Source organism: Typopeltis vanoorti, chromosome 14 (genome assembly GCF_054136105.1).
Source record: "Typopeltis vanoorti isolate ZY-2024b chromosome 14, IOZ_Tvanoo_1.0, whole genome shotgun sequence".
NCBI lineage: Eukaryota > Metazoa > Arthropoda > Arachnida > Uropygi > Thelyphonidae > Typopeltis > Typopeltis vanoorti.
Genome location: NC_143562.1, coordinates 113,097,031 through 113,123,198, shown reverse-complemented (window position 1 = coordinate 113,123,198; position 26,168 = coordinate 113,097,031). Strand labels below are relative to the sequence as shown.

Genomic DNA, 26,168 nt, shown 5'->3' with positions numbered 1-26,168 from the left:
TGGAAGCCAGACCTATATAGTCCTTATAAGGACTGGCTTAAAGGGGCGAAGCAATAATGCTTTTAATCTTCCCCGTTGTCTGTAGAGGACAGTGTAGGGATAAGGTGTTATTGAGCTATTAAAGCTCTGATCATGGCAGGAGGGCAACAGCAATAGCCAAGCCTCAGTTAGAACTTCATTGGCTACAGCATTGCCATCCATTACCCTCTAAGTGTTGATGGCAGACCCAGAGGTGATACAGAAGTCATATTTCCATGTACAAGTAGCCATAAGATGTCATCACACCTTATTACTAAAATACTCTGGATTAGAGATAGATGTGGGAAGTTTTTTTCCTTGGTTATACTATAAATTAAAGATGCCAAGAAATTATATTTTTGGTTTAATCCTTTATCCAAGTGTAAGCAAACAAAGTTTGCATGTGAATATAGTGTGCTAAAGCAAGTGATGTGAAGTCTCTATATTCAAGTTGCCCAGTCATGAAGTTACTTCATGTGCAAACTTTGTTTTCTTACATCCTTTCCTTCATGTTTACATGGTGATCAGAATATATTATGAAAATTATGGAAACAACTACTGCGTTGGAGTAAAACTTTAGTTTAATATAAACCAAAATAAACACTCGATGTTTCGACCTTCACATTAAGTCATTATCTGGAGTATACACATATATACAAAGAAACAAGCTGCACTACAATCTACATGGCATACTAAAGTTAATGATCAACTGTTACAACTATTGGCCTGATCTCTGGTGAAAAAAAAAAACCTTACTACATCAAGGCTAGAGTTTGATTATTATTATTATCATCGTCTATTAGGTTATAAAATTAAATTAAGCTGTAGAGCAAGGTTTACAAAAAAGGAAAAATTAATAAATCAAAATAAAAAAATTACTTATGTAGGTATACATAAGTTACAACTAACTGGTATGGATAGTGCCCAATAAAAGCTGAAAATTAGCTTAGAATTCATAAAGTCAGGGTTTGCTGTAAACAGCGAAAGATAAACATCATGAGGGAAGACCTGTGACTAATGTATCCAGGAAAGGGAGCGAGTTCTATCCTTCACAGTTTACTGCAAACCTACACGTACAGATCAATATGTACATGCTAACTCTTATCACCACCCTTCGCAAAAACTTGGTGTCATTAACACCCTCAAAAACAGAGCTATAACAATTTGCTCTAATGAGCAAGCTCTTAAACAAGAATTAAAAATTATTAGCAATACATTTATAAATAATGGCTATAGTAAAAATACGATTAATAAAATTCTTCATAAAACTTCATCAAAAATTAATATAGATCAGAGTAAAATCATAGCAATCCCATACATTAAAGGGTTATCAGAAAAAATTAATAGAGTCCTACATCATTATAATCTTAATGCCACCTTTTAAACCACCTTTACATAAAAAACAACATATTCAACTCCTCTAAGGATCCTCTTCCTCCATTTGCACATCCTGGAGTTTATTGCACCTGCAACTTACCTTATATTGGGTAAACTGGACGTACAATTCCTATCCGTAAAAAAGAGCACAAACAACACATTAAATTCAACAATTTTGGTGAAGCAGGCCTCTCTCATCATGCCCTTAATGCTTTACACTAAATTGATTGGAAAAGTACCCGCTCTTTACATCATAGAAAAACCGTGGTATGAATGGAAATTTAAAGAAGCCTGAAATTTTGATTAACCACCCTAATCTTAACAGTAGTGGTGGCATAAAAATCCAAAAATTTGGATGGCACACATTCAGCTCACAAACCCTGACTTTAGGTCTGTAAGTTAATTTTCAGCTTTTATTGAGCACTATCCATATCAGTTGGCTGTAACTTATATAAGTAATTATTATTATTATTATTTTATTTGGATTTATTAATTTTTTTCCTTTTTTGTAAACAGTTGCTCTCCATCTTAATTTAATTTTGTAACCTAATAGATAATGATAATAATAGGACTCTAACTTTGATGTAGTAAGTTTTTTTTCACTAGAGGTCAGGCCAATAGTTGTAACGGTTGGTCAGTAACTTTAGCATGCCATGTAGATTGTAGTGCAGCTTGTTTCTTTGTATACTCTATATAGAGTATACAAAGAGATGACATTATTATTATTATCACGGGCAACTCCAAGGAGTCGATAGACTCATCGAGGGAGACCCTAACATCATGTCCATCACAACTATTCGACATTCACACAGTATCTATCATACCTCGCCTTGAACTCATTCATAGTCATGGCACCCACAACAGACTCTGGCAGCTTATTCCACTCATTCACCACTCTCCAAGTAAAAACCTAGCTCTAACACCCTCGCTAACCACACTCTTGCCCAGCTTCCATGTATGGTCCCTAGTCTTCCCACCACCAGTCCTATTCTCAAAAATATCTTCTGAATTAATCTTATAGAAACCCTTCAGTAATTTGAATGTCTCAATCATATCATCCCTATTCTGCCTATCAACCAATTTCTGCAACCCACAAATCTTCAACCTGTTCTCATAGGGTTCATTCCATAGACCTGCTATCATCTTGGTCACTCGTCTCTGGATCCTCTCCACCCCCCCCCCCCCCCCCATCAAGAAGAAACCCTGGCGCCCATATCTGGGCACAGCAGTTTAGATGGGATCTTATCAAGGCTCGATAGAGGAACAATAAATGTGAAGGTCGAAACGTTGAGTATTTATTTTGGTTTATATTAAACTAAAATTTTACTCCAACACTGTAATTGCTTCCATAATTTTCATAATGTATTATTTTCTTACACTTGGATAAAGGATTAAACCAATAATATAATTTCTTGGCATCGTTAATTTATAGTTCTTGAACATTTATTATAAAATACGGAGTTTCCATTTTATTCATTTCCGTGAATTGAATGCGATTCTTTTCAACAAAAGGATCTAACTAACTTCATCATTCCAGATAAGTTGGTATCACTGAAACCTGGTTCATGCAGGGCCGATCCGAGAGTATCTGATGCTCCTAGGCAAAGAAAATTTAGGTTCCCCCTATACATTGTCTCTCTCTATATATATTTTGCCATACTCACACAAGCACATCGAAGTCTTAGCGCTCCTAGGCGATTGCCTAAGTTCGCCTAATGATAAAACCGGACCTGCTAACAGGACGTGAATTTGTTGATATCTACTATGCTTGTTTGTGTGCTGTATTCTCTGGCTAGTTTGTCTTGCGGGACATGAGTTTTATGCAGAAAAAAAAAAAAAAAATTATATATATATATATAAACCTGCCTTTGCCGTATGAGATTCGCTCAAGCACCTTCACTTAAAATCCCAATTGTCTTTGCATCTTAGACGTATTCAAACCCTGGCTTTTCTTTAACTAATCACCGTCGTTACCGGCTCAGTACTTAGACGCTGTCGAATATAATCGAATGTTTAATTATATTAGACAACTTTCCCCGATTTTTGCTGAAATGAAAAAGCACTGACGAGAGTATTTTTTTAACTTCAGGACGTGGAGTTTTTTTTCATTATATCAAATTGCCATGGTTTTGATATGATTAGACTGCGTTGCTTTTAAAGTAGGAAGTTTTAGTGTGGTTATAGTTACGCCGGTGCGATATATTGCAGCAAATAAATGTTCACATCTAGTAGTTAAGGGAATGCTACTATAACTGGATTTTGTTTCAGCTCAGACAGTTCATAGCGTTGAGATTATGTTATGTGTTTGAATATTGCAATGTAGTTGTAGTAACTTAACTAGAACGTGGCTCTCACGATAAGTGGAGTTACACACTAGCTCCTAGTTTGCGCCCGTGAAAGCAGGTCGTCGATTCTTTAGTGTGTCACGTGATTCAAACGTCAGAACTGGTGGCTTGCTAAGCAGAGCCACGAAGCACCGAGAGGCGTTTATGCTCGCGCAGTGTATCGAGCGAGGAGGTAAGATGGGTTTGGTTGGCCATACGCAGGTTGAACTGCAAGTAAACTGTTGCAGCACGAGAAATATTTGAAAATGTAATTTTACAAGTTACCAACTTAACTCCATATTGTGATTTATTATTATTTTTTTTACTGCGTGGATTATTTTCATAAAAGATCGTGTTCGTGGTAAAAATGATACCTAGTTTGCTCGAATTAAAAAGCAGTAGCTTCCAATGGCAGTCGCTCTGGCAACTGTAGATCCTTCCTTCGACCGCGAGCCTGTTTGTAGGTTAGTCCATTTTGTACTCGGTCAAGGGGTGGACACTATCCAAAATAATGGATATTAGTGCTTGACCTCCAGAGGTGCACGAAATGGATTTAAAGTATGTTTAAAGATTTTTCCACTAATTATTTTAATTGTCTTATTTTTATAAGTTTTTATGTGACTTCAAAATTGGTTAGATGCTATTTTTATACAATGGATTAGTTTGATCTGTATAGATTTTACAATTTTTCAAAGGCCTTTACTGGTATATCTGTTGTAGTAATTCGAAATTACTACAACAGTAATAATAAATAGTAACTGTTTTTGTACTAATATTAAGGCAGTACTAATGAATTTAAAACATCAGTTACGTAAACAGCTCATATGGAATGTTTTTGTAAGAGATTATAATTTGATAGTCTTTAAAAAAAATCGCAGCCATCGATTTCTGTTTACATTATATCAGTTGGGTTATTTCTCTTCTGCGCTATTAGTGCAGGCACAAAATTTTGATTTAATTTTATAACGATTTGGAGGCGATCTCAGGATCTGTTACAAATCATCCTTACATTTCCTTACATTTTTGTATTGCGCGCTACTGTCTGCAATATTCCTGAACATTGGTTCAATCCTGTGTATTAAAAGGAGAAATTGGAATAGTGCCACAACAGTTTGTCTTAGTTTTATGTATACTTTAAATTGAAAAGAAATTCTATCTAGACTGTTTCACGTCTTTAAAAATTGACCATAGTTGACTGTTATGGGAAATTTTAATTACATAAATCCAAAAATATTAATAAATTCTTTGTTGCTCTGAAAGGTTAATATAATAAATTATCACACTGTTCAATGATACATTCGAGATCCTGCAGTCACTCACAAGATTAAATTATCAGAGAAATAAGGTAATCACTTTGTATTTTTAACGTATGAATCTAGAAATAGAGTAATAAGATTATTTTTCTTTTTCTAAATCAAAGCAGTGCTTTAATTGTCATTCTCATTCACCAAAGGCAAAACTATGGTATGCTTCTTCTCTTGATAGGCAAGAGTTCTGAAAATATGAGAGAAATTATTTATTCATACTGGCTGCAATGCTCCTAATCTATAGCTATAGGGAAAAAACTAATGTGGATTGTCCATTCCCTATTATTGGTATCAGCCATCTTCCTCCTCTGCTTTCTGAAGTGAATAAAATCCTCTGCATTATGGCAAAAGGCATTATCAGACTGGTTTCACTCTTTATTGAGATTTTACCATTGGAAGCTATATCTGTAGGTAAACTTGAGATCTATCTCAGTGGCAGTCATATTTCCCACATGCAGTTAGAAAATGGTGCATCACCTTATTACAGTATTCTGTATTAGAGATAGGTGTAGCAAATTTTTTCAAAGTAAAAATGTTAATGAAAAAAAAAAAAATTATAAGAATATAATATGAGTATGAGAACATAACACCACCCCTGGAAGTTGTGTAAAATGTGACTTGAAGGTAGGGAGGAATAGTTTCTTTCTTTTCTTTTTTCTTTCTTTTTTTTTTTTTTTTATTACTTATTTTACATATTGCTGAAATTTGTTGCAAATGCTAGGAGTGGGAACGAGTTTAGGATTCACTGACAGTTGCTGCTAGTTGAGTGAGACCTTGCATCTTCTTCTTTCACTCTGCCTTATCCCATGTTAAACGGGGTCGGCGCACCAATCTTTAACCTTCCTCTTCCAAGTTCTCTGGTCCAGGGCATCCTTCGGACTCCATCCTTTCTCCCTAAGATCCTCTGTCATCTTATCCCTCCACCTGAGCTTGGGCCTGCCTCTTTTCCTCCTTCCCTCCAACTGAGTGAGACCTTGCATGATAAGTGTTAAATCCATGGAGGTACTTTGTTGTTTGTTGTTAATTTGTAAGAGCTGATTTTCAAGGAGCAGATTAAATGGTATCTGATTACAGCACCAGGTATTTTTATCTTTTGAGAAGGTAGAACAAGATATCACCTTGCATTTATTTAGAAGAAAGTGTGGACTTGAGTAGAAAAAGAATCCAAGTTTTTTCAATGCAAAAGCATGAATAAGCTGCATTAACATTTGTCAGAAAATGTGTGTAGCTGCTCTCACTCCAACAAAACAGGAGAGTTCTTGATGGTTGAAGACTGTGGTGGTGGTGGGGAGGATCAAATATGAGGTGCAGAGGATTTTTTTTTTTGCATGAAATTACACAGGAATATGTTATAAATATATTTAAATGAATGCTATCTCCCACCTCCCCAACACCCACACACATTGGATAATGGTATAGAAAGCAGCAGCTAGAATTTGCTGTAGCCATTCTTGCAGTATTATTGATTGGAAATCGTGATATTCAGGGAAGCGGAATACTGTTATTAGCAGAACTATGAAACAGCTGAGTAGTTTATGAAAGACATTGATATACAAGAGAATCGGGTAGAGAACAGAACCTTGGGAACTCTGTAGCATTACTGGAAAAGTAAGAAATTATAAAATATAGGAACATAGAATAGGATTTTTTCTTCCCAGGAGACTTGTACCCAAAGTTAACCAGCTGTCTTGGAAATGTTAGACCTGTATTTCTTCAGTCTTTCTATAGCTTTGTCTAGAGTAGGTAACATATGTCAGCTTTCCTGTGAAGTGGCTGTTGGTGTAATTTATAAGATCAAAAAAAAAAAATTTTTTTTTAATCTTATAAATTAGGTTGCAGAAATTGACTGTTCTTCTTATGGTGCTATCTTCTATCAAAGGTCAGCGACCATCTTGGCGAACAAACTATGTTCTTGCGTTAATCGGAGCAGTTGTGCGCTTCTCTTTCCTGTCCACATCTTGATGTTGTCAAACCATCATATTCTTTTTCTTCCTCTAGTTCCTTTACCATCAATTCTTCTTACCAAAATAGTTTGTAGAAATTGGTATTTGCTGTTTCTCATGATGTGGCCAGATATGATGTTTTTCATTTCTTGATTATTTGTACAAGATCTTTAGCTTTGCCAATGGATTTTAAGACATCTTCATTGGTAATTTTTTCTGTCCACGATATCTTAAGCATTCTTCTGTATAGCTACATCTCAAAGGCTTCAATTTTCTTGATGGTTGTTGTCTTCAGTGTCCATGTTTCAACTCCATAGAGCAGAATTGACCACACGTAGCATTCGGCATCTGACTTCCATGTTCAGGTCTTTATTGCAGAATAATGTTCTCATTTTCATGAAGGACTGCCGTGCAACTTCAATCCTTGTCTTTATATCTGTTTCAGGATCCCACCGTTCATTAAGCCAGCAACCAAGATATTTATATCTTGACACTTGATCGATATTTTTCCCATTGAGTGTCAATTTCATTGATGAGATTGGATGTTTGCTGATGACCATGTATTTTGTCTTGTTAAGGTTTATATTTATTCCCATTCTTTGGCTTTCTATGTATACTCTGTCAATGAGTTTCTGGAGATCCATAATGTTATCTGTTAAATTCTGTTATTTTGGAGAGGACTGAGGTGAGGGCAGTAGGATGATTGGTATTGATTGGCACCCATCTTTTGGGAGTTGGATGCCTATGTCTATAAATTAAAAATAAAATAAATAAAAGATGTAAATTAAAGATACCAAGAAATTATGTACTTGGTTTAATCCTTTATCCAAGCGTAAGCAAACACGTTTGCATCTGAACTATTTTCCGTGTGTAGAGGCTTAAATCCTGTGAGGACATCATGTTCGAGGCTTAATGGATTTTTTACAACACTCAGAAAGGATTAAAACAGAATTTAATACTTCCTATATTTCATCTCAGTCACTGAGACATCTTCAGGGATTACAAAAAAACTAATGTAACATAAACACAAATAACAAACAATACTAAGCCCAACCACGTTGGTGACACTAAAGTCCTAACTAGGTGGAGCATCCTCTAAAAGCGGTTGTAGGCGGCCTGGAATATAGGGTAGGACCTATGGTGATAAGCGTTTCCTAAATCTTAGGAAGCTTAATGCAACCGTATTTATTAAGATTTGGTTGATTTCTGAGAGCTGCTGCTGATTCTATAAATAGTCTCTGTTTTTTTAATTTGCTGTGGTTACAACACTCAGAAAGGATTAAATCAGAATTTAATACTTCCTATATTTCGATACAGCCACAGCAAATTCAAAAAATAGAGCTATTTTTAGAATCGGCAGCATTCGGTATGAATGTATATACTTGCATAAATCTTACCAGGAATGCCCAGTAGGGAAATACCTATGTAATTCTCACATTGAGTTTTATTTCCCTTTTTTATATATGGATACTATGAGAGCTCTACTGCAATCATTTGGAATTCGTCCCTCTGTCCAGGCTTTCTGAACTATGATTGTTGTCTTCCAAAAACTCAAGAAATTCATTTACTTTGCCTGCAGATGCTGTCTCTTCATTCCAGTCTATATTACCATAATTGAGTTTGCCCATAATGATTACCTTCTTTTTAGCTAGATCAAATTGCCTGTACATTTCCTTCTCACTGCTCTTCGCATTACCAAGTGTATAGTAACACATATAAATAAATACATCATCCTGTCCACCTTGCACTATATACTGCTTCAAAACCTCATTATTTGCCCTTGCATTTCTACCTTGGATGGGCATAACCTCTCTGCCACTGTCAAAAGCACTTCTTCCCCCCCCTCCCCTTCTTTGTGCCCTGTCTTCATGAAAAACTGCATATCCCTCCATCTCTATTCTTCTCAGTATCATCATTATCCTATCACATCTCACTTATTCTTCCATTTTTGTATGAATGAACTCTGTCAGTGCTACAATTTCATTCCTCTATTTAGAATCCTCCTGGCTCTCGTAAACATGTTCATTTCTAATTCTGTAACATTTCTCACTGACTCCACTTCATGGATTATACCCCCCCCCACATACATTCCAGCCATTCCTCACTATCTTCACTGATCTTCCACCTCTCCTCAGACCTAAATGTTGTCTTTGCATCCCTGACCTCGTCAATCCATTTTTGTACAGTCATACATTCACTTTTGGAACTATCATCCACACTTATCATTTATTATCTTCCTGTTTTTCCCTTTCTCCTCCAATTACCTGTCTGTCTTGTGTTCCTTTTCTAATTCTGCTTCCTTAGGCCTTCAATTCACTTCAGTTCATTTCTCTCTCATGCTGCAACAGTTTCTTCAGCTGATTCAAACCAAACCTCTTTAAATGTAACTCATCTCTTTTACACAATTTCATTTGTTCCTCAAATTCATCTCATATGTTCCCAAAATGAACTCTTCTCCTCTCCTTTCTCCTAACATTCTGGTAGCATAGCATTCATAATCTTCACTCACTGTCTCAACTCATCATTAGTTGAATTTGACAAGATCCGGGTAAAGGTTGGCTTCCTGTAAACAGAAAATTCAATATTATCAGCAGAGTTACGATGAATTAAAGTATCTAAAAAGGGAAGATTGTTGATAGATTCTCAAATAGTGAACTTGATGCGAGTACATAAGGAGTTAATTTTTTCGAGAAACTGAAGTACTTATGCCTCAGAGGGTGATCAGATTGCAAAGATGTCATGCACAAAATGTAGCCAAATGTGAGGTCAAGAAGTGGATTTCTAATCCCATCCTCCAAATGATCCATGAAATAATCAGCCAAAGCAGGTGATAAAGAACTGTAATATTGGGCATGTCCACCTTTCGCTTTGATCATCTCCCGCACTCTTTGAGGCTTTCCACCAATGTGTGGCAGGCATCAGGTGGAATTTGTCTCCATTCCTCCATCAAAGCAGCACTGAGTCCAATGACAGATCAATGATGTGCTGCTCTGGACCTCAATCGCCACTCCAATTCGTCCTACAGGTGTTCAGTGGGGTTGAGATCAGGACTCTGCACAGACGGGCAATTGTTTAACACCCATCTCTTCATACCATTCCATAACAGCTGCAGCTTTGTGGCATGGAGCTTTGTCATATTGATAGTAACACAGGTCCATTCCATTAAAACTCCACTGTGTAAGCAGCATCTGATTATCCAGAATATCAGAGTACTGAGCTGGCTTCATGGAACCACAGATAATGACCAGTGTCTCACTCCAAAGCAGCTGAATGCACCCAACACCATCACTCCACCACCAAATGAGTACAACATACTGTGGTAACAAGCATACACCAGGCTGCCTCCACGCCCACACCCTGCCATTAGACCAGAAACAGGTGAACCTTGATTCATTGCTCCAGAGTATCATTTTCCACTGCTCAATTGTCCACTTCACATTCTGTTTGCACTAGGCCAGACGAACCACCTTATTCGTTTTTGTGATTCGGCTTGTGTGCCGCTACCCTTCCATGGAAACCCAGTAAATGGAGTTCTTTTCACACAGTATGTACTCACCATGGTGTTACTAGCACTCTGGAACTCATCACAGATGGTCTGTATCGATTGTAGCCAGTTTTTGCATGCCACCCGTTTTGACACCCTCCTGTACTGGCTAATGATTTTTGGCATCTGGCCTGGGTGTTTTCCTGCACTAGTGATGCCAGAACATCTCCATTTGTTGATTACTTCACCAACCATTGATTTTGGATGCTCTAGTTGAGCAGCAACAGCACTTATGGACATGCCACCATATGTGACAGCCCACGATGACATCTCTCTCGAAGTCACTGAGTTCACATCGTGTTGCCATACCACCTGTATTCAACTGCTATGATGAAATAACATTTCGTGTTATCTGTTCACTGGTTTTTATGTTATTAATAAACCTGGAATGCTCTATATCTTCAAATAACAGGGGTGTCCAGACAGTTATTTATAGATTGTGTACATCTCTTCCTACATCTCTGAACTAATAGTGTTTCCTCCTGCTGGACAGCACGTGATATTATATTCATGCTCTATGACTTGTTTTTGCATTCAGAATTTAAATGTTGTTACCAGTTTTTCTGTCTTCTCCCTGAAAGAAGCTCATAATATAGCGAAATATTTAGGAGTAAATTGTATTTAGTTTTGTCTTACATGTGTTATGTCGTTATTCAAAAAATATAGTATGTCTAATGTGCATGATGAAGAAAATATATTTCTTCCTTGTTACAAGAACATCATCAAGATGGAAAATATTTGCTAACAACATTAAAAGAAATTTTTGTAATATTGTTAACAAGGAAGAAATATAAATTTATAATAATGTCTATTACACATACACCCTTTGTTTTACTGATAAAACAGTTACTATGCACTGAAATGCTCTACATATGGTTACATTACATCAACTTTAAGACCTAGAATATTTTATGGCCTTTCCCTATCCAAAACTGTAAAACATGTTACAATAGGAGGCAGCTCCCATGTTGAAGGTTGCCATATCTTCTGAGGTATGTGAGCTACTCAGCACACATGAAATTTTCATTTTGATCTTAATGCAATTTTTTGATTGCTGTAGTCTGACAAAAAGATTTTAATGATGGATTCACATATGCTAATGATTGACATAAGATAACTATTTTTGATTGATACATAAGACTTACATGAGACTGGCTGCCTTGCTAAAGGTGGAGTAACCAGTCTCATATAAGTGGCATAATTTCCCCTGATAACTTGGGTTTTTTCATCCAGCATAACAGGCATACCAGCTGGCAAACAGTTAAAGCATATTACTGTAATCATAAACTTTTTTGCTCTATTTTATCAACAAATCTCACATACAGACATAGACTATGCTCTGATAGGGTGGTTAAATCTGTTGTGTGTTCTGTCCTAACATAGCATTTGTTTTAATTTACTTAGGGTTTCTACATAGCTAAATCTTTTCATTAAGATTGAACAAAAATTTCTGGTAAAAGTAACAAGGCTGTTCTTAGCATGAGATTTGACTTGGTATGGTATTTGTAATTAAAATATGCAATCTTTAAGTGGGACTCGTGTATAAAATAAGACATTACACTTGAGTATATATAAAATATACTGTATAGTACAATTTTCAAAAAATTATAGAGAAGGATAACTTCCATGGTTAGAATATGTAATTGATCTAAAACTTTTGCTTTAATATCAGAGGCATCTTCAGTACAACTGATTAATAGAACACAATAAAATACAAGTAACAGAAGAATTTTAAAAAGTGCTGCCATACCTCTAGTAAAATAAGTCAGTAAAATTCGTAATTACAGTTGACCTTCAAGAATGCAGGCTTGAACTGTGCGGCTCCACTTATGTTGTTTTTTTTTTTTTTTTTTGAATAAATATATTTCAAAATTTTTTTGGAGATTTGCGACAATTTAAAAAAACTTGCAGATGACCTGTGTAGCCTAGAAATTTAAAAAAATTAAGAAAAAGTTATGTCATGAATGCATAAAATATTATGTAGACACTAGTCTATTTTATCTTTTACTACCATAAAATATTCACAAATCTAATATAAAAGTTAAAATTTATCAAAACATACTCGCACAAACACTTACAGACCGTATATGGCTATTTGCAGTCGAGAGAAATGTAAACAAATGTAAAGATGCAGTATTAAATCATAACTGCATAAAATAAAAGTTTTATAACTATTCATTCATCAGTGTATAGACTGGACTACGAGAAAGCAATCGTATTGCTGCTGCTTTGTTATTAATGCATGAATCATTATACCTGTAAATAAATATGAATAATTTCTTTTTCATGTTATCTTTTCATTTTTTGATGTCTAGTGTTACAGTGTTTTGTATCTATTAAGACTATATTTGATGTAGGTACTGACAGATATACAATTTATCACGATTGTAAATGGATAATGTAAACTTATGGTATTGATAAATACAGTACTGTAAATGTATTTTCACTTCCTTGTGATTTTTCTTTAATATTTTCTTTTCTCTAGCTTTCTTTATCATAAGAATATAGTATATAATACATACATACCATACAAAAAAAATGTGTTAACTGTTTATGTTATCAGTAAAGCTTCCAGTCAACAGTAGGTGGGGAATCCAAAGTTATACGTGGATTTTCGAACAATGCGGGGGATTAGTGCCCCCCCCCCCCCTCCCTACGTTGTTCAAGGGTCAACTGTACTGACATATATATTTATTTATAAAGAAAATTGGGAATTATTATTATTACGTAACACCTCCAGGGAGTCTGAAAACTCATCGAGGGAGGGCATCTACTCTACAGCTCACTGTCTCCACCACTCATTCCACCAACTACAATGAACTGCAACTACCATCATCTCCACCAGGGTTTCTCAAGCTTTTCCTACGACAGAACACTTCACAAATCCAAATTTTAACAGAACACCTTGGTTAGAGTAGAGTATCATCGGTCTTGTATTCAATGTAAAACTAAGTGCACACTATCGGCGCAGCAGGCTGTACACCTATAGTGTGCGCTGACGTAAAAATGTGAGCTCACACTACAGGCATACCGGGGCCCCAGCACATTGCATAGACCTTGCTTGTGACAGCACGTTTCCTAGAAGAGATACCTCCATATTTCACTTGTGCTCTGAGGTGTCGACAACTGCGGGTGGCTCAATCAAGGCCTTATTAGCACAAACTCGTAGCATTTAAAACCATTCCAGGCTCATTAATTTTTCACAGAACACTTATTCACTTTCCTTGGAACATAGTTTGGAAAACTCAGGTCTACACCAATGTCATCATCACTAATATTTTCACAGACTATCACAAACATCCATGCCCATGGTGGGATTTGAAATCTGCAGCCTTTTAGCTGAAGAGCAGATACACTGACTACTTGGCAACCAGCCTGGCATTATTGAAGAGAAAATATCTCCCATAGGGGAAATACACGAGGGCCACCAGAATTCTTCAAGTTAGGTCGATGTAATAAGATTCTCAACTTTACTTATAAAGACATTGTAAGTAATCTGCTTTTGTGTAGGAGTTTTGTTATCTTCCTTAACACTGTGCTTAGTAGATATAACTTGTTCAGTCGTGATTGCCAGATTGCTTAGGTTCATTATTATCTGAGACCTCTAGGGAGTCAAGACTCATTGAGGGAGGCTATAAATTATCCAAACCATCTATCGTACCTTCCCTTAAATTCATTTACACTAGATGCACTCGCTATCCCTAAGGGCAGATTATTCCACTCACTTGCTGCTCTCTGGGAGAAAAACCTAGCTCTTACACCTTTCTTGACTGCACATAAATTTAAATTCCATGGATGCCTTGTGTTCTCTTTCCACCTTCCATGTAATGAAAATGAGGCTCTTCAACCTCATTTTCATGAACCTCTAACTCTTCATCAAATGTAGCAGTAGCACTGTGCACCATGTTATGTACACCTGGTTGATATATCTTAGCAAAGTGAGCGCTCATTAACTGAACAATCTCATTAGCTTCCAACACTCGAGTACCATCTACATTCAATAAAGTTATTCTTCCACATTCATTCTTTCTTTTACTTGTGGCATAATGATAAAATTCTTTTGGATTGCATGGCCAATTTCTTTTCATACTCCGATATAGCTTTGCTCACAATACTCGTTATTTTTTTTTGGCCTCAGCTTTATATATTTCATAATTCCTCTCACTCCAAACTATTTTTTCTTCGAACACTAGGGATACATTCAGATACCACCTCATTTTTAAGCACTTTTTCAAGGATTCCATGCATTACTGACATTTTTCCCATTCAGTAACTGAATCCATGGGATCAAAGATAGTATTCCTCCTAAGTTGATCATAATTTCCAGCTTTGTAGTTCAGTATATGACCTGTTTTAATTGGAGCATCAATATAATTAGATACTTCCCAAGAAAGTACAGCATAATCACTGTCATCAATTGTTGGTAAAATAGCCATATTCTTGACAGAGACCCCTTCTGATGCTATGAGCAAATTCAGCACTCTTTGACCTTGAGTTTCTTCTTTTTCATGCTGCTTGAGAAAGATGTCTTGCAACAATTCAGTAAATTCCTCTTCTTTCTTATCATGAGATTTCTCTTCTACCCAATCAATGTTTGGAAAATTAAAGTCACCCATAATGATCATTCATTTAGTACCCATAAGGCTAAATTGGAAATGCATTTATTCATCCCCTGCAACTGAGCTACCAGGTCTGTAGCAACACCCCACCATATATTTCATTCTGTTAACCTCCACTTCACGCCAAATAGACTCAAACTCACCGCTACATGGGACTTTTTTTTTTTTTTTGTGTTTCTACCCTAACTGGACTTAAGTCATCTGATATCATTAGTAGTACTCCTCTCCTATCTCTTCTGTCATTCCTAAAAATAGTATACCATTACACTCGATCCCACTTACCATATCTGATTCTATTAGCCAGGTTTCACTAATGCCAACAATCTTAGGCCACATCGTATTCAATAAAACAGCGATCTCAACCCCTTTGTTTCTAATGCTCATTGCATTTGTGTATAGACATAATAAATTACTACCTAGCCTATTCTTATAATTAGATCATGATACTTGTTATAAGAGTTATGTTTTTCATGATGGACAGCAGTAAATCTTCTAGATTGACCAAAATAAGATAAACCAAAAGTGTGAGGAATTTGGCTGTTAAGTGGAGGAAGCTTGTCCTTAGGTGAGAAAAGAAGGTGGGACTATCAAGACTTTATTTACATCTTGCACATGTTTGGTGTTTTAGAAAACTCTACCTCATGAGTTGAATTACATCAAATCATCTTTTTTAAAAGATGGTTTCGGTGAGTCTTTTATTATCAAAGTTTTATGCCCCCTGCCTCCTTGTCTCAAAAAGAAGCTCGTTTCATCACTGTGTTAAAAGAATATCAGAACATATTGCAGAAGTTGAGGCCTTAATGTTGTCATATCCTTTCATTCTATTAGTAACATTTTCAAAAATGTTTCTCGCCCCTAAAGACATGTTTTCTACACTTAGCTTGCCAGCTGTCTGCCAAATTCTCTGCCCTTGGATTTCTCATGTCAGCCAATGTAGTAGATCTGCTGTGAAGAACATAATCTTGTATCATGAACCTGAGCCACCTGGCCTTGGTAAACATGCTATTTTTACTGAACATAGTCTTGTGGGATAAAACAGCTATTACCTGAGAGCAGATTCCTTATAGTAAGTCACTATGAGGAAAGCCGAGAATCCTTTTACATCACCCTAACTTGAACAAGTCTTAATGGCCTTCAGTTATCTTCCCTGTGGGAGATACATTTTCTCTTCTTATATTCCTAATTTTCTTTGTTTTTTAGTACTTAGGAAGCATTACTGACCATTGTTATCTTACTGGAGTTGTGGCAACACTTGAAATTCTTCTGTTACTTGTATTTTATTGTTACATTATTCTTTTGTACTGAAGATTCCTTTCATGCTAAGGCAAATAATATTTTAACTATGTAAGTTATTTGTCTCCATAAATTTTTTTGAAACTATGTTCCTATTCTCAGGCAATAGAAGACATTACGCAAGATGTGCTTGAATTTGTCTCTTTAGTGTTGAAAGTTTTTTTCACTTGGTTACACTACAAATTAAAGATGCTAAGAAATTATATTCTTGGTTTTATCCTTTATCCAAGTGTAAGCAAAGAAAGTTTGCATGTGAAGTCACTTCATGAATGGGCGACTTGAATATAGAGGTTAATGACTTCACCTCAATTGCCTTGGTATCACATTATGCAATGCACATATCCTTATGGACATGTATAATGCTATGCATTATGGGTAGGGCCACTATCCAATATCTTGTCTCCTAAGTGCAATACCAAGGTAATTCTTATATAGGTAAAAAGGTTTACGTGTTTCATGTCTATTTGCTGGTATTATATCCTGCATTTGCAGAACACAAACAGTTTGTCACCCTACTTGAACAGCAACAATTAGTCAGCAGTGGGACCAGTTTAAAATATTGAAATGGACAACACAACAAGATAACGTCCTAATTGGTGCCATGTATTATTGGATAAAGAGAGACAAAACACAAATATTAATTTGATTTTGAAACTATTCTTGTCCCCCTCCCCTTCCCCAGACATGTTTGAATTATTCAAATTTACAGTACATGCTGATTATTTTGCATTCAAAGGGAAGATATACAAGCAACTAGATTGGGAGGCAAGCCTATAGCTGTCTCTTCTCCTGTTTTAGAAATTTCTACATAGAACACTTAGTAAACCAAGCAATGAATACAGCCACACTCTATTTAAATGCACTAAAAATGTATCTGAGCCATGTGGCCAAATATCCAACATTTTAACACTCTAAAATCCACTTCACAGTTGAATAGGAAGCTAATGACTGTCTGCCCTTCCTAGATACACTATTATCGTTACCTTTTTCTGCTCATAGAAAACCTACACATATTGGGAGTTATTTTCACAAACAATCACACCATCATCCGGCTTCAGCAAAGTGATATCTAAAACACTAACTCACAGAACCAGAGCTGTCTCTGTTCTGATGATAATGCTCTTATCACTGAACTCACTTATTTCAGTCACTTTTATAGCTAATGGCTATAATCCCCAAATAAAAATAGGCAAAGTACTAAATGCTCCCTAGAAATTCCCTTCATCACCAATACACACGAGACTACACCAAAACCGTTATTATCCCATACATCCAGGGCACATATAAAAAGATATCTAGAGAGAGAGCTTAAAATATCAGCTGTCCACCACATTTATATCAAGTCAGCTTTTCTGTTCACCTAAGGACAAACTCTCCTTTATCACATCCAGGAGTGTGTGAAGTGCTCTGTGTGTTTGTGACTTAGCTTATTATGAACAGACAGGAAGAACTGTTGAATCCTCCTTAGAACATAAAAAATACATTTGCCATTATTATTATGGCAAGTTGGGACTAGCAGGCCATACCTTGGATATCCTTTCATACAGGATCAAATGGAAGTAAACACCAAACACAAGTGCTACACAGAAGTCATATGGTCAGAGATTGATTTTGGAATTAGTGACAGCTTTGAAACATTTACCAAAATCTGGTAGACAGTCACTTTACGATGAAATTAATATCCCCCCCCCCCCTCTTTATCCAGTAATAGACGATGCCAATTATGACTTCAGTTCCTTGTGTTGTCTGTTACAATTTTTTTTAAACTGATCACACTGTTGCTGTTCTGAGACACTTTTGTGCTCTGAAAATTTTGGATATAATACCAGTGAATAAGTTAAATATTATTTTCTTACAGTAAACTATTTTTGGTTTCAATAATATAAGGTATTATTTTTTATTATTCTTGTATTGTGAATTAATGACATTAATGGTTGTCCTCTGCATATTTGATAGGAAACTATTTTGTTAGCATATTGGACATTTACAAACATATCAGCGTGTATTCACAATACTTTGATGTGGATGTATATAAATGTGTTAGTGATATTTTTTCTCCTGAAATATCATCAATCTGCTTATTTGGATGTCTGAAATGGTTTGTGGTTTCTAGACCATAATCCTCAGATATTAATTATTATTATGCGACACGTCTAGGGAGCCCAAAGACTCATCGTGGTAGAGTGTGTCAAGCATCAAACGATTGATCCCTTCCAACTACTAACCATGCTCAAACTTGCTTCACTTTTTGCATGAGCCATTAGTAGCAGAGGCTTTACCAATCGACCAACCTTTGACCCGGTCTGTATATTATTGTACTATGGGCTTGCCTTTTGTGAGATTGCCATAAAAAAAAATTGCAGTTATGTTTGCTAATGTTTGAAGCATATTCTTGAAATCAAGAAAGAAGCTGTCATCACTTTAAATATATTTATTTACCAGCATTCCTCATCTAGAAATTCTATACTGTTTGCAAGGTACAGATATATCCAACATAAATTAAACTCTGTAGAAAACCAACTGCTTAATTTGGATTTTAGAAGAGAGGAGCTACAACTTTTCTCATGAAGGGATGGAATTCACATCCAGGATTAGTTGATATTCCTTTTCTGTACATTTTAGCAAAGCAAATGAAAATTACTGTTGAACTTTAGTTCTGAAATTAAGGAAACACATTCATGCGCAAAGAACTTTTAATCATAAATTTGAAAACTCTTATCAATTTTTCAAAGTTTTTGAATTTTTTTTCCTCTTTGAAAAGCATCTCAGTAACTCCCCTCTGCCATCAAATCAGTTAGCTCTCATCATTTAGAATAACTGCTTCTCATCTTGTTCCTTGATGAGAAGTTATGAAGCATGTTGAAGTGAATGTCAGAGACCTTGAACCTTATATTATTATTATTACAGGCAACTCCATGGAGTCCTTAGACTCATCGAGGGAGGCCCTAACATCATGTCAAGAACAACTATTCGACATTCACTCACTCACCGTCATAGCACCCACAACAGACTCTAGCAGCTTATTCCACTCATTTATCACTCTAAAAGTAAAGAACCCAGCTCTAACACCCTTTCTAACCACACTCTTGCCCAGCTTCCATAGGTGTCCCCTAGTTCTCCCAACACCAGTCCTGATCTCAAAAATATTCCCTGAATTAATCCTATAGAAACCCTTTAGCAATTTGAATGTCTCAATCATATCTCCCCTTTTCCGCCTATCAACTAATTTCTGCAACCCACAAATCTTCAACCTGTTCTCATAAGGTTCATTCCATAGACCTGCTATCATCTTGGTCACTCTTCTCTGGATCCTCTCCACCTCCTCCCCAAATCTGGGCACAGTAGTCAAGATTGGGTCTTATCAAGGCACGATACAGAGGAACAATGACTTGCTTGTCTCTGCTCGTCAAAGTATTCTTCATAATCAAGTGATTTGATGAGCTGATTTAGCTACTTTTGCAATGTGCCCCCTAAACTTCACCTCCCTATCCACCAACATTCCCAAATCCCTTGCCTTGTCAATCTCCTGGAGTACAGTTCCCACCAGTGTGGTATACTGCTGCTAATCTTTTCACCCCAAAATGCATAACCTTGCATTTTGCCACATTAAATTGACATCCATTCTCCTTAGCCCAGTCCTCCAATCTATCCAAATCATCCTGCAAAATTTTGACATCATGTGCATTCTCTATTGCTCTACCCAACTTTGCATCAGCAAACAAATGAACAGTTTCTCTCAGATCTTTTCCTATATTGTTAATGAACAAATTAAATAGTAGTGGTCCAAGCACAGAACCCTGTGGCACACCACTAGTCACAGGCTGTCTTTTGGACTCTACTCCTGAATAAACCACTCTCTGATATCTCTCCATCAACCACCCTCCTATCCATCTCACCAACCCCATATCCATCCCCATATGCTGTAGTTTACTGATTAGAATTCCTTGTGGTATCCTGTCAAAGGCTTTAGCAAGGTCCAGGCGTGATCTAACCTTCACAAAACCATGTCCCCCCATACAGTATCCCATTTTCCTCTTTACTACTTTCTCCAAGACCTTGACAACGACTCCCAATTGCTGATCAGTCGGTAATTTACAACAGCTGTCTTGGAACCTCCTTTATGCAGTGGAACTATTTTCCCCTCTTTCCACCCCTTCGGGACTAACCTAGATCCGAGACTCAAATTAAACAAAATGGTCAAGGGCACTGACAATTCTTTAGCCGCTTCACGTAAGACCCAAGCTGGTATACCATCCAATCCCACAGATGTATTCCCATTAAGGTTTTGTAATAGACTATTCACTTCCACTTCATTCACCACAATTCCTGTATAAGTTATTGGTTCCTTCATTCCTGCAATATCACCACCTGGATGATATATTTCCAAGTGCTTCCTAAGTAATTCTACTATATCAACTGATTCAGTTACCTCCCTACCGTCGGCATTCCTTAAAATCATTCTGCCGTATACATTTTTTCTTTTACTTGCAGCATATCGAAAAAACTGTTTGGGATTCTCTTTAGCTTGCATGGCTAATTCCTTTTCATAATCCGCTTTTGCTTTTCTTACCACATTTGTTACCCTTCTGGCCTGCGATTTATTCCTTTCGTGTGCTTGCAGGTCACCTTTCTCCTTAAATTCCCTCCACAGTTGTTTCTTTTTTTTCAGCTCAAGCTTAATGGTGTTATTCATCCATTTAACCCCTACTTGATTTACTATTCGGACTCTAGGTATACAGTCAGTCATTACTTCCAGCAGACGCTCCTTAACCACCTCCCATGCACTATCAACATCCAGCCCTTGCAGTTTTACATGCCATGGCACTGAACCAAGCAGTCTCCTAAGCTTGTCATACTTACCAGCCCAGTAATTCCACATGTGCCCTGTCTTAATTGAAAATTCCACACATTTAGCCACATCCCAGGTGAAGATCTTATGATCACTCTCTCACCAATTGGTGGCATGGTCATATTCATTACAGTGAAATTCTCAGATGCAATTACTAGGTCAAGCACTCTCGAACCCTTAGTATTTTCCATTACATGTTGTCTTAGATAGTTATCCCTTAATAACTGCATAAAATTTCTTCCTCCCATGTGTCCTCTCCTTCTTCCAATCAATGTTACCATAGTTGAAATCCCTCATAATAATTACCCTCCTTCCACTCATTTTGTCTATTTGCTTATGCATACTATCTCCATCTATTTCATCACCTGGTCTATAGCAGTACCCAACTGTATATTTTGTTCTGCTAGGCTCAGTCTCACACTAAATAGCCTCAAATGTGCTCTTTTCTCTATCCTGCAGTTCAGCTTCTATTCTCCTTGGCTGCTGTCATCAATAACACTTCTCCCCCCATTTTATTCTCTCTGTCCCTCCTGAACACACTGTACCCTTCACATTCTATCCCACCAGCTTATCATCTTCTGTCAGCCATGTTTCACTAATGCCAATAACCTGTGGCCAGTAAGAACCAACCAAGGCCAAAAATTCTTTCTTCTTGTTCCTAATACTCCTGGCATTAGTATACATGAAATGCAGAAGCCCGTTAGTCCCACCCTTATCTTGATGCCTTATACTAACTATTTCATTCTGATTTGTTGACCTTCTTACTAGCTCGGGCTTATTATACACATTCTTACCCTCAACTGTCTCCCTGATGTCTGCATATCCAACCCTCCCCCCTTAATAATTCTAGTTTCCCTGATTCTGCACATCCATTTTCGCTTCATCGAACAATTTTTCCAGTCTCCACAAATCAAATCCATTCAGATGCAAACCATCCATCTTCTATCTTATATAAATCCTTTCGCCCATCAAACTCGCTCCACAAACTCCACACCACTCGTCATGCATAACCTGCGCATAGTCATTTACAATTATGGCCCTCCTTCTCAACTCTTCTCTGTCATACCGCAGCAACAGACTCACTATCTTAACTCTCTCTCTCTCTGCTACTTCTAGTAATTCCTTGAAGTCCTCTCTCATAGCAATTTTTTCTCCTTTTAAATCATTCGTTCCTTCCACTACTATGATTTCTGGGGGGGAGCATATTGTTATAATTATTCTGTATCTTGAACCGTTAATTTTTTATTACTTGTGTAATGGTAGCTTCCTGATTATAATATATAATTTTAATGGTAATTTATTTGCATAATGAGTGCAAATATCTCTTATTTTACTTAGGCTGCCGAAGAAGAGCCTGAGGAGCTGTCGATGAAGCAACAGGCTCAGTTACAGCAGCAGGCAGCTAATAAGCGTCCACAGTCAGGCAGCAATCAGCAGCCTTCACAAGCTTCAAGATATCGTGAAGTCCCACCTAGGTTCATGCAGCAGCAGCTACAGCCTTTGAAACATAAGCAACAAAAATCAAGAGGTAAATATTATGTCAGTATAAGTCATTTGATGTTTGCTGTTGTGTAAAGACAACAAAAGAAAAAAAGCCTTGAATTATTATTCTGACCTCCATGGGGTCGCAAGACTCATCATGGGAGGTCACCACAAAGTCTGTTATACCACTCCTTAAACTCATCCACAGTCTGCACCTTCACCATTCTCTTAGATAATGCATTGCATGGTCTTACCACTCTCCATGCAAAAAGTTTAATTCTTACCCTTTTAAGCACCACTTTCTTTTGCAACTTCCAGAGAAGATCCCTTGTCCTCACTCCTTTCTTTGTTCTACCATATGAAAAATCTCTTCAGTGTTAATACAATAACCTTTCGACACTTCTTGATCATTCCTATCTTCTGTCCACCATCCTCTGCAGTCACCATGCCCTTGGTCTATCCTCATAATCAACATTGTACAGTCCTGGTATCACTTTTTATCTCTCTGAACCCTTTCGAAGGTTACTTCACCCTATTCAAATCTTGACACAGATATCTAGATGTGATCAGATCAAAGCTTTATCTAAAAGGACAAGCTCACTTATCTCCCATGGTCAATATTCTCCTCTACATTGCTGCATTTCTTTGAGATGTCTTCACAACCTTTGCAGTATGTCCTTGGAACTTCAAATCTCAATCTGCAATCATTTCAAAATCCCTTGCTTCCTCCAATTCTTCCAGTATATCTCCACCAAGTGAGTGTGAAGCATCCTATCTATGGTTCCCAAATTTTAAAATTTTACATTTAATTCCATTTATTTACCCATCCTTCCAGCTTATTCAAATCCTCTTGGAGCCAGAATATCAGCACTATTATTAATAACTCAAAGTTTTGCATCATCTGATCATCTCCCTGTAGTCCTTTGACGATATCATGGACATAAAGATTGAACAAAATGGTCCCAGGACTGAAGGTTATGTAATCTTTCTTCTCCTTGATACTGCTCCCCCCCCCCATAGCTAATTACCAATGCAATCCACTAACCTGATATCCAAACCCATATGATGCAACTTAAAAATAAATGTGTGTGGCACCCAGTCACGTGCTTTATCCAAATAACGACAATGTATTCCTTACCTCATCCACTGCTCTTGTTACTATATTGTAAAAGGTAACCAGATCACTAAAACAAGGGCACCCTTTTAACAAATCCATGCTGGGCTGTATAAATGTTATGCTCATCTGCTCTATTCTGTATAGGTGTTCTTACCAATTTCTTCAAAATCTTAACAATGTGAAGAAATACAAACAGACCTATAGTTTGATACCTTCATTCTACCACCACCCTTATGTGATGTACTCTCTTACCTTCCTTTTACTCTCAAGGAACTTACCCCATTGTAAAACTTTCATTAAACAGCCAAGTTAATAGCATTTCCTTTAAAACTTGAAATTCCATCTGGTCTTCTGCATCATCGCCATTTAGCATGCTCAATATTTGGAATACATTCTTTTCGTTCAATTCTAACATTTCACCAGTCATTATCCTTCTAGGAATAAAGCCTATAGTATTAGGATGGAATACATTAATAAGCTAATAATTTAATAGCTCAACTATATCATCTGCTTTGCTCAGCTGATTCCCTGATTCCCATCTCTACCCAGCAGGATAATCTGTCCACACAGCAAAAAAAAAAACTTCTTGGGATTCTCTAGATTGCAGTGCCAGCCTTCTTTCATATTTAATTTTTCTCTCCTTACAATATTAGTCACTTTCTTAGGCTGAGCCTTATATTCCTCATGCAACTGTTTTCCTACCTCTTTCTTTATATGCCTTCCATAATCTCTTTTTCTTCTGCAATTCTTCTTATTCCTTTTGGAAGTTTTTCAACTTGATTATACTATAAATTAAAGATACCAAGAAATTATATACTTGGCTTAATCCTTTATCCAAATATAAGCAAACAAAGTTTGCACCTGAAATATAATCAGGGCAACTCGTATATAGAAGCTAATGACTTCACATCACTTGCGTTAGTATCCCATAATGCAAAGCATATATCCTTATGGTATGTATGGTAAGGGTAACTACCCAGACTGGTTTTGACCTTTATTGAGGTCTTGTCAGTGGGAGCCCGTTCCAGAGGTGATACTAAGGTTGAAGTAATGCAGAAGTCATATTTTCATATACGAGTTGCCAAAAAGCAACTCATATATGACTTCTGTGTTCTCTCCACCACATGCTGTTTAAGACAGTTGTGCCTCAAGAAATCCAAAAATTCATTTCTCTTATTGCTGCATGCTGTGTCCTCTTGCCCAGTTTATATTGCTATCGTTGAAGTCCACTATAATGATTACTCACTTTGCGCTTGCCAAACTAATTTACCTAAACATTTTCTTCTCGTCACTATTTATGTTCTCCGTTCTGTAACAATATCCCACTAAATATCTTGTCTTATGAACATCTATCTCACACCATGTACTCTCAAAGAAATTAGTGTTGTTTCCACTGAGAATCTCCACCTTGAGAGTGCACAATTCTTCTTTTATCATGAGTAACATCCATCACCATGTTTGGCTTCCCCATCCTGTTGTAATATGTTTAACCTTCTGATTTCTATACCTGTTAGAACCGCATCCAGTTAAGTTTTGCTAATACCCAACAACCTTTGGAGAGGCTGAGTCAATCAATGTCACAAACTCAGTCCCTTTATTCCTAATGCTCCAAGCATTTGTATTCAGAAAAATCAGTGGATTGCCAGTGTTCTTATATCCATTATTATTCTCCCAATACTCCACCTGATTAAATATAGTGTACATCTCTTCATTTCTCAAGCCACCATCTACAACACTCCAACTCTGCAATTCTAGTTTTCTTATCTCGACACATTCACTTGCCTAGAAAACAAGTCTCTTCAAACATGTGCTCCCTTTGCATTTCAAATAGAATCCATCTGTTGTGTACAGCCCTGTTCTGTCCTCCATCATACTCCATACATCCACATATTACAGATCTCTTTTTCTCCACATTCTCGCTATCATTTCATTCATCATCACTACTCTTCTCTTCCCCTCCACATTATCATACCAGGAAAACACAGTCTCTATCTTTCCTCGATTCATGCTACCTCTCAGGTTATTTGTCCCAATCATTACTATCATATCCTCTACAGTTTCACCCTTCTTTACTGCCAATGCCACACTCTCTATCATTCCACCAGCAAGCACTCTACTCTGCACATTCTCGTTTCTCTCTCTGATCTTTGTCCCTTTCTTCCACCCACTCATGACATTTTGCTGTTTCCTCTCATCCCATTCTCTCGCCTTTCTTACACTCTGATGCCATCTTACACCTACTCTCGTTCCTCTCACTAGCTAACCTCTCTATCCTTCCAAGATCTTCATTCACCC

General features: G+C 36.9%; 1 protein-coding gene across 6 annotated transcripts in view; it reads left to right on the top strand.

Moving 5' to 3' along the window:
• Nucleotides 1–26,168, top strand: part of LOC150099843 (protein Gawky-like) — a 580,239-nt gene that overhangs the window by 219,731 nt on the left and 334,340 nt on the right. For 5 of the 6 annotated variants that reach the window (XM_090404074.1, XM_090404072.1, XM_090404073.1 and 2 more), the window contains one exon: nucleotides 22,613–22,802. In XM_090404074.1, coding sequence (XP_090260200.1) covers nucleotides 22,613–22,802 — 190 coding nt within the window. Of the gene's footprint in view, nucleotides 1–3,996; nucleotides 4,278–22,612; nucleotides 22,803–26,168 lie in introns of those variants that run through there. The other variant, XM_090404077.1, reaches the window with a different exon arrangement.